The sequence below is a fragment of the Squalius cephalus genome, assembly GCF_949319135.1.
Source record: "Squalius cephalus genome assembly, chromosome: 21".
NCBI lineage: Eukaryota > Metazoa > Chordata > Actinopteri > Cypriniformes > Leuciscidae > Squalius > Squalius cephalus.
The window spans coordinates 1837174-1853416 of NC_137142.1; the positions used below are offsets into that span (position 1 = coordinate 1837174).

General features: G+C 40.4%; 1 protein-coding gene across 1 annotated transcript; it reads right to left on the reverse strand.

The window, feature by feature from the left end:
- Window positions 1-3870: 3870 nt before the first annotated feature.
- On the reverse strand, window positions 3871-13144 carry degs1 (delta(4)-desaturase, sphingolipid 1). The gene is made up of 3 exons (XM_079855483.1): window positions 12839-13144; window positions 8627-9369; window positions 3871-5375 (listed from the first exon to the last, which is right to left on the reverse strand). The coding sequence occupies exons 1-3, from the start codon at window positions 12918-12920 to the stop codon at window positions 5229-5231; spliced, it is 972 nt and encodes a 323-aa protein (XP_079711609.1). The 5' UTR covers window positions 12921-13144; the 3' UTR covers window positions 3871-5228.
- Window positions 13145-16243: the final 3099 nt, after the last annotated feature.

Consider the following 16243-nt stretch of genomic DNA (forward strand, 5'->3'; position numbering starts at 1 on the left):
TTACGCAGCACGTTTGATCTTCATCAAGAACCAATAAGGTTCATTCCCGTGTTACGCAGCACGTTTGAGCTTCAGCAAGAACCAATGAGGTTCATTCTCGTGTTACGCAGCACGTTTGAGCTTCAGCAAGAACCAATGAGGTTCATTCCCGTGTTACGCAGCACGTTTGATCTTCATCAAGAACCAATGAGGTTCATTCCCATGTTACGCAGCACGTTTGATCTTCATCAAGAACCAATAAGGTTCATTCCCGTGTTACGCAGCACGTTTGAGCTTCTGCAAGAACCAATGAAGTTCATTCCCGTGTTACGCAGCACGTTTGATCTTCATCAAGAACCAATGAGGTTCATTCTCATGTTACGCAGCACGTTTGATCTTCATCAAGAACCAATAAGGTTCATTCCCGTGTTACGCAGCACGTTTGAGCTTCTGCAAGAACCAATGAGGCTCATTCTCGTGTTACGCAGCACGTTTGATCTTCATCAAGAACCAATGAGGTTCATTCTCATGTTACGCAGCACGTTTGAGCTTCAGCAAGAACCAATGAGGTTCATTCCCGTGTTAAGCAGCACGTTTGATCTTCATCAAGAACCAATGAGGTTCATTCTCATGTTACGCAGCACGTTTGATCTTCATCAAGAACCAATAAGGTTCATTCCCGTGTTACGCAGCACGTTTGAGCTTCTGCAAGAACCAATGAGGTTCATTCCCGTGTTACGCAGCACGTTTGATCTTCATCAAGAACCAATGAGGTTCATTCTCATGTTACGCAGCACGTTTGATCTTCATCAAGAACCAATAAGGTTCATTCCCGTGTTACGCAGCACGTTTGAGCTTCTGCAAGAACCAATGAGGCTCATTCTCGTGTTACGCAGCACGTTTGAGCTTCAGCAAGAACCAATGAGGTTCATTCTCATGTTACGCAGCACGTTTGATCTTCAACAAGAACCAATGAGGTTCATTCCCGTGTTACACAGCACGTTTGATCTTCATCAAGAACCAATAAGGTTCATTCCCGTGTTACGCAGCACGTTTGAGCTTCTGCAAGAACCAATGAGGCTCATTCTCGTGTTACGCAGCACGTTTGAGCTTCAGCAAGAACCAATGAGGTTCATTCTCATGTTACGCAGCACGTTTGATCTTCAACAAGAACCAATGAGGTTCATTCCCGTGTTACGCAGCACGTTTGATCTTCAACAAGAACCAATGAGGTTCATTCTCGTGTTACGCAGCACGTTTGATCTTCAACAAGAACCAATGAGGTTCATTCCCGTGTTACGCAGCACGTTTGATCTTCAACAAGAACCAATGAGGTTCATTCCCGTGTTACACAGCACGTTTGATCTTCATCAAGAACCAATAAGGTTCATTCCCGTGTTACGCAGCACGTTTGAGCTTCTGCAAGAACCAATGAGGCTCATTCTCGTGTTACGCAGCACGTTTGAGCTTCAGCAAGAACCAATGAGGTTCATTCTCATGTTACGCAGCACGTTTGATCTTCAACAAGAACCAATGAGGTTCATTCCCGTGTTACGCAGCACGTTTGATCTTCAACAAGAACCAATGAGGTTCATTCTCGTGTTACGCAGCACGTTTGATCTTCAACAAGAACCAATGAGGTTCATTCCCGTGTTACGCAGCACGTTTGATCTTCAACAAGAACCAATGAGGTTCATTCCCGTGTTACGCAGCACGTTTGATCTTCAACAAGAACCAATGAGGTTCATTCTCGTGTTACGCAGCACGTTTGATCTTCAACAAGAACCAATGAGGTTCATTCCCGTGTTACGCAGCACGTTTGATCTTCAACAAGAACCAATGAGGTTCATTCTCATGTTACGCAGCACGTTTGAGCTTCTGCAAGAACCAATGAGGTTCATTCCCGTGTTACGCAGCACGTTTGAGCTTCTGCAAGAACCAATGAGGTTCATTCCCGTGTTACGCAGCACGTTTGATCTTCAACAAGAACCAATGAGGTTCATTCTCGTGTTACGCAGCACGTTTGATCTTCAACAAGAACCAATGAGGTTCATTCCCGTGTTACGCAGCACGTTTGATCTTCAACAAGAACCAATGAGGTTCATTCTCATGTTACGCAGCACGTTTGAGCTTCTGCAAGAACCAATGAGGTTCATTCCCGTGTTACGCAGCACGTTTGAGCTTCTGCAAGAACCAATGAGGTTCATTCCCGTGTTACGCAGCACGTTTGATCTTCAACAAGAACCAATGAGGTTAATTCTCGTGTTACGCAGCACGTTTGATCTTCAACAAGAACCAATGAGGTTCATTCCCGTGTTACGCAGCACGTTTGATCTTCAACAAGAACCAATGAGGTTCATTCTCATGTTACGCAGCACGTTTGAGCTTCTGCAAGAACCAATGAGGTTCATTCCCGTGTTACGCAGCACGTTTGATCTTCAACAAGAACCAATGAGGTTCATTCTCGTGTTACGCAGCACGTTTGATCTTCAACAAGAACCAATGAGGTTCATTCCAGTGTTACGCAGCACGTTTGATCTTCAACAAGAACCAATGAGGTTCATTCTCATGTTACGCAGCACGTTTGAGCTTCTGCAAGAACCAATGAGGTTCATTCCCGTGTTACGCAGCACGTTTGAGCTTCTGCAAGAACCAATGAGGTTCATTCCCGTGTTACGCAGCACGTTTGATCTTCAACAAGAACCAATGAGGTTCATTCTCATGTTACTCAGCACGTTTGAGCTTCTGCAAGAACCAATGAGGTTCATTCCCGTGTTACGCAGCACGTTTGAGCTTCTGCAAGAACCAATGAGGTTCATTCCCGTGTTACGCAGCACGTTTGATCTTCAACAAGAACCAATGAGGTTCATTCTCGTGTTACGCAGCACGTTTGAGCTTCAGCAAGAACCAATGAGGTTCATTCCCGTGTTACGCAGCACGTTTGATCTTCAACAAGAACCAATGAGGTTCATTCTCATGTTACTCAGCACGTTTGAGCTTCTGCAAGAACCAATGAGGTTCATTCCCGTGTTACGCAGCACGTTTGAGCTTCTGCAAGAACCAATGAGGTTCATTCCCGTGTTACGCAGCACGTTTGAGCTTCTGCAAGAACCAATGAGGTTCATTCTCGTGTTACGCAGCACGTTTGATCTTCAACAAGAACCAATGAGGTTCATTCTCGTGTTACGCAGCACGTTTGAGCTTCAGCAAGAACCAATGAGGTTCATTCCCGTGTTACGCAGCACGTTTGATCTTCAACAAGAACCAATGAGGTTCATTCTCATGTTACGCAGCACGTTTGAGCTTCTGCAAGAACCAATGAGGTTCATTCCCGTGTTACGCAGCACGTTTGATCTTCATCAAGAACCAATGAGGTTCATTCTCGTGTTACGCAGCACGTTTGATCTTCAACAAGAACCAATGAGGTTCATTCTCGTGTTACGCAGCACGTTTGAGCTTCAGCAAGAACCAATGAGGTTCATTCCCGTGTTACGCAGCACGTTTGATCTTCAACAAGAACCAATGAGGTTCATTCTCATGTTACGCAGCACGTTTGAGCTTCTGCAAGAACCAATGAGGTTCATTCCCGTGTTACGCAGCACGTTTGATCTTCAACAAGAACCAATGAGGTTCATTCTCATGTTACTCAGCACGTTTGAGCTTCTGCAAGAACCAATGAGGTTCATTCCCGTGTTACGCAGCACGTTTCATTTTCCCTGACGGTTTGAGAGAGAATAGTTTGCAAGAGCAACATGGCTGGTGGAGTGGACTACCTAGACGAGTTTACCTGATCCACTGATGATGTTTAATGTCCCTGACTACCTCTATAGTCCCATTTAGCCACTTGTTATCAACCACCTTTCACAAGAAAACTTTTTTTTTTTTTTTTTTAATCACAAGGGATTTTTATTTATGTATTTTATGCAGTAGAATAAAACGTGAAAATACTCTGTGCTTTGGCTCACCACAGACATTATTTCAGGCATTCAGAACGATGGAACTGGAAGTGCAGGAAGTCATTCCTGCGGTGTAATATACATTACCATTCAAAAGATTTAAAAAAAACAATTAGCATTTTTTTTTAAGTACTTTTATACTTTGATTCAGCAAGGATGTGTTAAATTGATAAATAGTGATAGTAAATATTTATACTGTTAAAAATATTTATATTTTGAATAAATGCTGTACTTTTTATTCATCAATTAATCCTGAAAAAATTATCACCCATTCCAAAAAAATATTAAGCAGCACAACTGTTAAATAAATCCTCATATTAGAATGATTTGTGAAGGATCATGTGACACTGAAGACTGGAGTAATGATGCTGAAAATTCAGCTTTGGTCACAGGAATAAATTACACTTTAAAGTATATTAAAATTGAAAACCATTATTTTAAATTGTAATATTTCATTTTCTTTCTGAATTTTTGATCAAATAAATGCAGGCTTGTTGAGCATAAGATACATCTTTCAAAAACATTCAAAATAGTAATGTTTCAAACTACTGTGTGTGTGTGTGTGTGTGTGCGTATATATTATATTAACAATAATAACAATCATTAGACGCCAGCTACAATTTATTAAGGCTTTTTAGTTCATTTGATATATATAAAACATATAAATGTTTACAGACAGCTCTGTACTTCACTGTTAGCCAAAGTGTGCCACAGTTTTCTTCTTTAATTGAAATAATATGAACACACAGGCCTGGACACCAAAACGGCTGGCATTGGCGTCTATTAATAAAAGATGAGTAACAATAATGGCTCTCAGTATTACAGGAACTGGACATAATCTGATGGTGCAGATCTACAGAGTGTAATATGATGCATTATCATAATAACAAGAACATATTCTATTGGTGAGCTCTGCGTTACTCATTAAATGTGACAGGAGAGCAGACAGATAAGCAGAAGAACACTGAATCAGCATGTAAAGCTACATGAACTGCTGACCTATTTAATCTCACAATGTTTAAAATCTGCCACGCAGGAATTAGAAACATTAGCATTGAAATGTAAGAAAGGAAAATTCCACTAAACTAATAATAAAAGAGTGAATCTTCAGACCATGTGCAATAGAAGTTTTGGTTCACAATTAAAATTCTTCAACACGCTTGCCAAAAACCAGAGTAGCCGAGACGTTTCTGTTGTCGCAGAGGCTGAAAATCACCACAAGCTCTCGACTCTCGAGCAGGGGAAGGTGAAGACAGTCTGCGGTCAGGAACTGGTTACCTCTCGGGTAACTCATCACTCTTGTTTGATATCTCCGGTCAGTCGTCTCTTCACACGGGAGTACGGACTCAGTTCATCGTCCATGATAAAGTCATAAAGCACTTTCACCCATGACGTGTAACAAGGGAGATCTTTGTAGTACTCGCTTGCGATCTTCTTCACCTGAAGGAAACAATGGGAAACACCGTCTTAGACAAAACACCGGAGGCAGTTTACACAGAAATGCTTTCATCAGTTTCATTGGCTGCGGGTCACGATCATCTGATGACATGCAGACAGTAGCTGATGTCCTCTAGCTGATTGTCTTTAGCCAGTGTGAGCCAGCCAGTTAATCTTTCACTCTTGACTGGAATAGTTCATTAGACTATGAAGCCGTTTAGTGATTCTTGTCTATAACAATTACAGATAAGAATCATATAAATTCCTCAAATGATAAACTGAATCCGGCTAAAACACAACACCACTAGTTTACGAAGGAATTATATAAATGTTCAGTCAGTCTCGTTGCTGTTTTTTTCCGACACAATCATTATCATTACTTTTGCCAGTCAAAGCTTAATTTATATTTCAAGGCTCATTATTATTTCTCTAGTTTAGTATTTTTTCTGTAATGCAGAACACTGTTAGGAATGTATATTCTTTCTCAGCCCTGAAACTCAGACCATATTTTAGTGTATATACCCCCAGTATATATTTAGTGTATATACCCCCAGTATATATTTAGTGTATATACCCCCAGTATATATTTAAAGTCCCCCTGTAGTCAATAACTGCATCCCTTAAATCATCTTTAATCACCAAAATGACATATTTAAAAGTTTTTTCCTTGAAAAATGTTGAATGTAACTCGACACCCTTGCCTCATTTAGTATGCGCGGTTCTATGAATATGCAGATGAGCCCCGCCTCCACTCACTCACTCAGCTCAGAGATCCACTGGTTGACGATCACACGTTGATCTGATTGGTTACAAGGTAGTTTGTGACGTCAGAAACACCAGCGATTTCAAAGCGTGTTTTTGAGACTGTCTTTGGTTCACTGCAGTTTTAAGGAGGAAATACTCAGCAATGCTGTCGACTTATGAATTTACACATGGTTTGTCTTAAAGCAGATTATAAACACCATATAGACACATAAACTACATTAAAAGCTGGATTTTCACCACAGGGTGACTTTAAGTAATTAAAATATCATAAATGTGCAACTAGTCAACTAATGGATTAAATGAATGACTACCCATATCTTTGGTCGGGACAGCCCTAGAAACATTCATGATAACAGGAATTACATTCAAGGTGGCATTTTAAATCTGTCAATCATAAGGGCAAAAGTTCATTTCATGCTTCCTGAGGATTTCCCCCAATAGCTGGAGAAATGGTGTGGGGCCGGTTGGTTTGTTCGAACAATAAGAGTAATGTTTTGATAGCGCCACAGCGTTAAGCCTCTCGGGGATCATCAATCTGCAAATCTCTAGTTTTCCTTTCCTTTTCGTTCCAAACCCCAAGACTTTCGTTCATCTTCAGAACACAAATGAAGATATTTTTAATCAAATTAAAATCTGAGAGATTTCTGTCCCTCCACCTACTTTCAAGTCTGAGAAAGCTAGTAAAGACATCATTAAAGAAATACATGTGACTCCAGTGGTTTAACCTCAGTTTTATGAAGTGACAAAAATAAAGTGGTACATTTTTAGTTTTGCGCAAACAAAGCACTCGCATCACTTCCTAAAGCTGAGGTTAAACCCATGGAGTCACATGGATTAGTGTAATGAAGTCTTTACTGCCTTCCTGGGGCTTAAAAGTGGTAGTAGCTGTCAATGGAGGGACAGAAATCTCTAATTTTTCATTAAAAATATCTTAATTTGTGTTCCGAAGATGATTGAAAGTCTTACGGGTCTGGATTGACATGAGGGCGAGTAATTACTGACAGAAATGTTCCTATTTGGGTGAACAAACCCTTTAGGGAGGAAGTATCCTACCATTCATCACTTCATCTTTAAGTAGTATTTGTATTTGATAGGCTGAACACAGTAATGTCCCATTTAAAGACAAGACGGCAGGCCTTCAGGACCTCCCTCTCCACTGAAACACCAGATGACTCCAGACCCAGTGCTGTATTTGCTTTAGCTCCAGGCCGTTTGGCATTTACAAACTCAACTTTAAGTGATTGCAAAAATAACTGCAAGTTTTCTAGTCAATGTTCTTTAGGGCATATTTAAAACTATGAAATAAACTGATTTTCACACTCAGATGTCTACGTTTTTTTTTTTTTTTTTTTTTTTTAACTATTTATTATTTTTTGAAAGTTTTTGATCATTTATTTTTGTTGAAATATAGACTATATTTAATTTTGGATACAAAGTTACAGACAGCTCTGCACTTCACTGTTAGCCAAAGTGTGCCACAGTTTCCTTGTTTAACTGAAAATAATAATATACTATAATGGAGGCACAAACACACAGGCCTGAACACACTGGATACACTACACTTAGCGTTTATATTTTTGTCACATAGTATAAATGGGTCTTCATGCTTAATAAATACATAGCTACCATTAAATTTTAGAAAAAGTCTAAAATGTCAAACAAGGGGAAATTTGTTTAAGTTTATTTAATGATAAAATTATTTAACTATTGATATGGACTCCATCACTTATGGACTGCTTTGGCTTTGTATTAGGGGAGTAACGAGACCCTCATGTCACATTTCGATACATTTCACGATACTGAACTCACGATACGATATTATTGCGATACACCAAAGGTGATGATACACAGGGCAACTTTTTGAGCAATGTTGCTGGGCAATCTTGCCGAGCGATTGTTGCTTGGGTTCTTTCCCATTGAAAATGGGCAATACATTTCTATCTGGATAGATCGGTCGTGGGCCGTGTGTCTCATCTGGGTGCCCGCTGACGGCAACATTGCTCAAAAAGTTGCCCTGTCTATCATCACCTCAAGACATTTGGTAAAATGTTAAAATGCTAAATTTGATATAACATTGTGTGTGTAAATGAATAGACTTGGACTTGGTGCTGGAAACCCAACGCACAGGACAATAGAGACACCAGAATAACAATATTCATGATTCTGAAGCTGAAAATACAGAATTATTGTAGACGAATATGCTTGATCTCTGTCACTGACTAGATATATTTAAAATAATGTAGGCCACTTTTTACTGGTAACATCAGACATTTGGACCCACTAATATTCCCCATTGCATTATTATACATTATATTCAACATTATAGTAGTTTAATGTAGTACTGACACTAAAACTCTGAAAACTTGAATTTTTTCTCACACAGAAATGTTCATTTTGGGTGAACTATCCACGATACATATTGGTGCATTTGTGTACTGTGATATATTATGACTCCCCTAGTAAACATGAAGCAGAATAACTCATCTTACCATCGGTAGTCGGCGTCCGGGAATGCTAGGGAAGTCATGGTGCTCGTTGTGGTATCCGACGTTGAACGTCAGCAGGTTGAGGGATCCGTAGTAAGAGTACGTCTCATGGCCTTTGAGGAACATGTAATGTTCTGCAATGAAGTGTCCTGAGATGGGATGGAGACCCATTCCCAACAAAGAGCCCATCATCATATAGACCAAGGGCTTGGCACCCCAGAACCAATAGAGGAGAGCGTTGAACGCGAGCTGTATGGCCGTGTTCATGACCTCTAGGTGACTGATGGGTTTGGGGTTGATGTAAAGGGGACGAATGGCGTAAAACAGCGGCTGGAACATTATCCAGATGAGCTTACGCAAACGGGTGCAAAAGAACCAGCCCTCGAAGTCAGTGGGAATGTCAACATCCACACCATCTCCACCCAAATATCGATGGTGGTCCAGGTGGTAGCGCTTAAACGAGGCCGAGTAAGGCAAGCCAATGGGCAGATTGGCGAAAATGGCGAACCAACGGTTCCACTTGGCGCGGATGTTCCCGAAAGCGGTGTTGTGAGAGATCTCGTGAATCGCTAACGTCATTGAATGGTTTATGCAACTCCCAAATGCATATGTCCAGAACAAGACCCATTTCCAGGACAGGTCCTTCACCAAATAGAAGGCCAAAAACTGGACGGCGACCATCGTACAGACTATCCATTTCAGTCTGTGATCAGGTCCCATTAGAGACTTAATCTCTGGGTATTTAGCTGCCAAAAAAAAACAAAAACAAATTGTTAAACTGAAACAGTGTGATGTGGAAGATGAGTTCATTCAAATTATGTCTATTTCCATGACAATGCAACTCGACACCATCAGGATCGGGAACAGTGGCTCATGTGTCTCTGATCGGCCCCTCCTTGTTCGTGTGCTTTAGGCTACATGTCAAACCTGAAGCCTAAGTCATTTGCCTAAAACTCCCAAGAAAGCACAATGCAAACCACACAGTAGAATTGAAATGGTTGCACTTTTCATCCAAGGCATTTTATAATGCAAGAAATGACGGGTTTGAAGCAAGAGCTCCACTTTCAAGGCTATTCCAGGGTTTATGTAATGAAATCAACAGTACGGCAGAGGAGCCGACAGTCTTAGACACGTCTGGATCGAGCATGCTTCAGTGTTAGCAGTAACACAAGCTACATGTCAGCACAGGTTTGCATACTGCAAGAAACTTCCCCAACGTTTGCTCAACATTTGAGCCGATGAAGTGTTGTTTGAACAGTACTGTGTATCTACATTAGCATCAAGCCACCAATGACCAGGAGAAATAATCAGTCCAGTGGGTTTCTCTTAAAATTACAGTTATACGTAAAGTTTAATTCTGCATCTTTATTCTTCAGTCATAACTGGTGTCTGCATGTGCCAGAATCCATGTGCAATAAAAGCATGAATAGGGTTCAACGGGGCTAAAGGTGCCCTGGGATAATAGGCACGTTTGATTTTATTCTCCTTTAAACCCCTAGATGGTGCAAAATCATCCTCGTTTCACTTCGCATGTGGAGATTTGCCTGATTCTCCACTCAAAAGTTAAAACTGCAAAATTCAATTTCAAGCAATGCAAACGCAAAGTCCAACCTGCAATAGTTTGGTCTTTTTTGAAAATGTTATAGGCTATAGCAAATCAGAATCAATAAAATTACTAAATATATTTTGAGACAAAGGTCTTGTTAATGATTTTCAGTTTTGTTCAAGGTAATTAAATGAACAGCTTTTCAATAACTGGAGAACATGTGAAAGTATGGTATTTGAGGTAAAAAGGCACAATAATTAACATGATAACGAACAGCCGTCTGACTTTTCCATTTGATGAACTGATAAATTTCAGATGGTTAATATAATATATTAAAGCAACACTTCGGTCCCCCTACAGGTTGGAAGCGGAATTGTGCATTACCGCTGTCGTAATTGATTTCGCCGCCCGCAGCCTCTCGTCGCACGCACGATGTTTATCCAGCGCCGGCTTTAGAATGAACGATGCCCACAGACAAGGTAGAGTATGATGCATGATTTCATGAAAGCATTATGTATTGCGACATCAGAAACGAAGAAAAACTAAATAATGACTATTGTAACGCTTGCCGTAAAGCAAGTCAAATGTGTAGTTTCTTATGTCTCATTTCGAACTACAGATCTGCGACCCGATCTGGCAGACTTGCATAGTGCGGTTATAGCCGATATAGGGACGCAGAGCGAATGCAGAAGTGCCGTTCACCCTGTTACGAGTTGATGAACCACTGAAACGATTTTGGAAACATTATTTTAAGGTAAAAAAATAATCTTTAGTGTTGCTTTATGTTGGGTGTCCAACTTAGAGATAATCACCATATTCATAATGAAACCATCATAATCATATAATAAAACATAGGCCTATTTATTGGTACTCCCGTAAAGTCATATTAAATGATTATGGGATCTCCTTCAAATCTTTACTTTTTTAAATGATTTATTTTTTAAATGATATTCTTTTTTAAAATTAACATTTTAATGAAGGCAAATTAAAACAAAAATAAATTATTTTACTTAGAAAATAGTACAAACATTGCTGAAGTGATTGTTTTGAACGAGTATTATTAACTTAGCATGTGAAACATTACTTTAGTTAATGTATTTTGTATTAATACAGTATGCTTTTTACCTCGAGTGTTGGGCGTCACCTCGTATATTTATACGATTTATACCACTTTTTCATGACTTGATTTCCTATGAAATGTGATGATCCATCACTGTTCAATTAAAAACCCCATTTTGTTCTGCAATCATTCACTATGGGAGCAGTGAAAAGCACATTTTCCTTTAGGTGTGCCTTTAGGCCCCGTTGAACCCTATAATTGAGAAGCTACAGAATCATTTACCAGATGACTGGTGTGTGTGTGTGTGCGTGCGTGTGTGTGTGTGTGTGTGAGTGAGTGAGTGAGTGAGTGAGTGTGAGAGAGAGAGAGAGAGAGAGAGAGAGAGAGAGAGAGAGAGAGAGAGAGAGAGAGAGAGAGAGAGAGAGAGAGAGAGCATTATGAATAATTCATGAATTGACGTTTTGTATCAAACACAGAAAGCCTGAGGTGAAACGTGATCCATAAACTCACTGTAAAGTTCATCCAAACTATATGGAAGGAATAAAGCGGGATCATCAGCTCTTTCCACATTTATTCATAAGCAGGTTTATGAGTAACTGCACACTCTCGAATCATATTTTACTGTTAACACAGCATATGGATTTCTGTACATTCAGTATATCATGCGTGTTCGTTTACATTCATAACTAACGTTAGGTTAAAAAAAAAAAAAGTTTGTCTTGACAATGCCTGACCACAGAGTTTGAATTAGTTTTAATAGCTTGAGATTTGAATGTGAGATAGATAGATAGATAGATAGATAGATAGATAGATAGGTAGATAGATAGATAGATAGATAGATAGATAGATAGATAGAGACCACCATAATGACTGAAGTGAGAAACGGACCGTTTCGCAAGCATTAGCTAACTTTCCTCATGTGACCATCAGCAGCTCACTTCACCACCAAACTCACTGTTTTACCACTTAATAATACATCACTGATGACTGAATAAACAGAAACCAGATTAAATCTTTAAAATAATTACAGAATCGCACGATAGCTTAACTTACTATAGCCAATATTCGCACAGTTATGAAACCAGTTAACGTTAGCGGCTAATCGTTAATCGTTAAAAATAGGACGCGGTTTAACTAACATTATAGTTAGCTGTCACGGCCTCGTGTGTAATACGATTGTTCAAGAAACATCACATAATACATTAAATAATATTAATAATAAAGTAATATTATAGAGAACATGCGAATATGTCCTGTAGTTCAGTGGTGAAGTGCATGTTGGGAGCGGCCCTCACATAACGGTCGGTCAGCCCGAGCTATTTCATCTCTAAACAAACACTTCAAAAATACGTGTCTTTAATTACAACGTAACTTAGGTTACACACTAAAGACAGGGCAGAAAATAAGACAGGGCAGAAAATAAGACAATCAAACGAATAACCGCTTCGTTTGAGCTTTTTCGGGGATCATTTTACATCATAAAGCATGCGAGTTCCTGATAAACAGCGCGTCGAACAGAAAAACAAAGACAAATTCTACGCTAGCATGTACAATAGCGATATATAGTGTGTTTTACAGTCCGTGCTCGTGTCAGAGAATGGAGACTCACCCAGAATCTCTTTCCTCCGGTCGGCGTGAGGCTGGTCTGTGTAAACCCACTCGAAATCTTCACGAACAACGCGATTCCCCATTTTAACGCTGTAGTTCGGCGGTCGGTTTGCAGAAAGTGTGTTTGCGCCGTCAGGTTATTCACACACGGGTCCTGTCCAACATTAGCGACTGTCCCACATCCTTCACTCTCTCATTCAGCCCTCCTTCTTTTTTTACTGAGAGATCTTTCGATTCTTAAACGCTGACGCGGAGGGCGGAGGGCGGAGTCTCTCTCTCTCTCTCTCCCTCTCTCTCTCTCTCTCTCTCTCTCTCTCTCTATAGCCTATATATAATTCAAGATTGCTTTATTGGCATGACTGTATAATACAATATTGCCAAAGCTTGGAATACATAGAATAATAAAAAACAAAATAATCAAAATAAAAGTATTATTATAAAAATATTATAACTTAACTTAAATTTAAATAAACAGTGTAACAAACTAGAACATGTGTGAATATTTGATACCACAGTGTTTTAACATACACACACACATTACTGAGGGACAGTAGGGAAACACACACACACACACACACACACACACACACACACACTCTCTCTCTCTCTCTCTCTCTCTCTCTCTCTTTCTCTTTCTCTCTCTCCCTCTCCCTCTCCCTCTCTCTCTCTCTCTCTCCTTTCTCTTTCTCTCTCTCTCACTCTCTCTCTCTCTCTCTCTCTCTCTGTCTCTCTCTTTCTCTTTCTCTCTCTCTCTCTCTCTCTCTCTCTCTCTCTCTCTCTCCTCTCTCTTTCTCTTTCTCTCTCTCTCTCCTCTCTCTCTCTCTTTCTCTTTCTTTCTCTCTCTCTCTATCTCCTCTCTCTCTTTCTCTTTCTCTTTCTCCTCTCTCTCTCTCCCTCTCTGAGAACACGCCAGCTTTGACTATGTTAAAGCTGCAGTCCGTAACTTTTTGGAGTTAAAAATTATCCAAAATATTTTTTTTGAGCAAGTACTTAAGTGTTCAAAACTCTCTGCTTGCTGTAGCTCGATTCAAAAGCGGTGAGCTTGTAATAATGTTTTTAATTCCAGTGGTACTGGTGGATTTCTGCGGGAAATTCGAGCATGTCTTTGCGTCATTACGTCACATCTGTACACATAACGTCACATCTGTCCACATAACGTCACATCTGCACAAATACAGTCACATCTGCCCACATAACGTCACATCTGTACACATAACGTCACATCTGCACACATACAGTCACATCTGCCCACATAACGTCACATCTGTACACATAATGTCACATCTGTCCACATAACGTCACATCTGTCCACATAACGTCACATCTGTCCACATAACGTCACATCTGTCCACATAATGTCACATCTGTACACATAACGTCACATCTGTCCACATAACGTCACATAACGTCACATCTGTCCACATAACGTCACATAACGTCACATCTGGTCACATCTGTCCACATAACGTCACATCTGTACACATACAGTCACATCTGTACACATACCGTCACATCTGTCCACATAACGTCACATCTGTCCACATACAGTCACATCTGTACACATAACGTCACATCTGCACACATAACGTCACATCTGCACACATAACGTCACATCTGTACACATACAGTCACATCTGTACACATAACGTCACATCTGTCCACATAACGTCACATCTGCACACATACAGTCACATCTGTACACATACAGTCACATCTGTCCACATACAGTCACATCTGTACACATACCGTCACATCTGTCCACATAACGTCACATCTGCCCACATAACGTCACATCTGCACACATAACGTCACATCTGTACACAGTCATATCTGCACACATAACGTCACATCTGTCCACATAACGTCACATCTGTCCACATAACGTCACATGTGTCCACATAATGTCACATCTGTACACATAACGTCACATCTGTCCACATAACGTCACATAACGTCACATCTGTCCACATAACGTCACATAACGTCACATCTGGTCACATCTGTCCACATAACGTCACATCTGTACACATACAGTCACATCTGTACACATACCGTCACATCTGTCCACATAACGTCACATCTGTCCACATAACGTCACATCTGTACACATACAGTCACATCTGTACACATACAGTCACATCTGTACACATAACGTCACATCTGCACACATAACGTCACATCTGTCCACATAACGTCACATCTGTACACATACAGTCACATCTGTACACATAACGTCACATCTGTCCACATAACGTCACATCTGTCCACATAACATCACATCTGTACACATAACGTCACATCTGTCCACATAACGTCACATAACGTCACATCTGGTCACATCTGTCCACATAACGTCACATCTGTACACATACAGTCACATCTGTACACATACCGTCACATCTGTCCACATAACGTCACATCTGTCCACATAACGTCACATCTGTACACATACAGTCACATCTGTACACATAACGTCACATCTGCACACATAACGTCACATCTGTCCACATAACGTCACATCTGTACACATACAGTCACATCTGTACACATAACGTCACATCTGTCCACATAACGTCACATCTGCACACATACAGTCACATCTGTACACATACAGTCACATCTGTCCACATACAGTCACATCTGTACACATACCGTCACATCTGTCCACATAACGTCACATCTGCCCACATAACGTCACATCTGTACACATAACGTCACATCTGTACACAGTCATATCTGCACACATAACGTCACATCTGTCCACATAACGTCACATCTGTACACAGTCACATCTGTCCACATAACGTCACATCTGTACACATAACGTCACATCTGTACACATAACGTCACATCTGTACACAGTCATATCTGTCCACATAACGTCACATCTGTCCACATAACGTCACATCTGTACACAGTCATATCTGTCCACATAACGTCACATCTGTACACAGTCACATCTGTCCACATAACGTCACATCTGCACACATACAGTCACATCTGTACACATAACGTCACATCTGTCCACATAACGTCACATCTGTACACATAACGTCACATAACGTCACATCTGTCCACATAACGTCACATCTGTCCACATAACGTCACATCTGTCCACATACAGTCACATCTGTCCACATAACGTCACATCTGTACACATAACGTCACATCTGTACACATAACGTCACATCTGTACACATACAGTCACATCTGTACACATACAGTCACATAACGTCACATCTGTCTACATAACGTCACATCTGTCTACATAACGTCACATCTGTCTACATAACGTCACATCTGTACACAGTCACATCTGTCCACATAACGTCACATCTGTCCACATGACGTCACATCTGTCTACATAACGTCACATCTGTCTACATAACGTCACATCTGTACACAT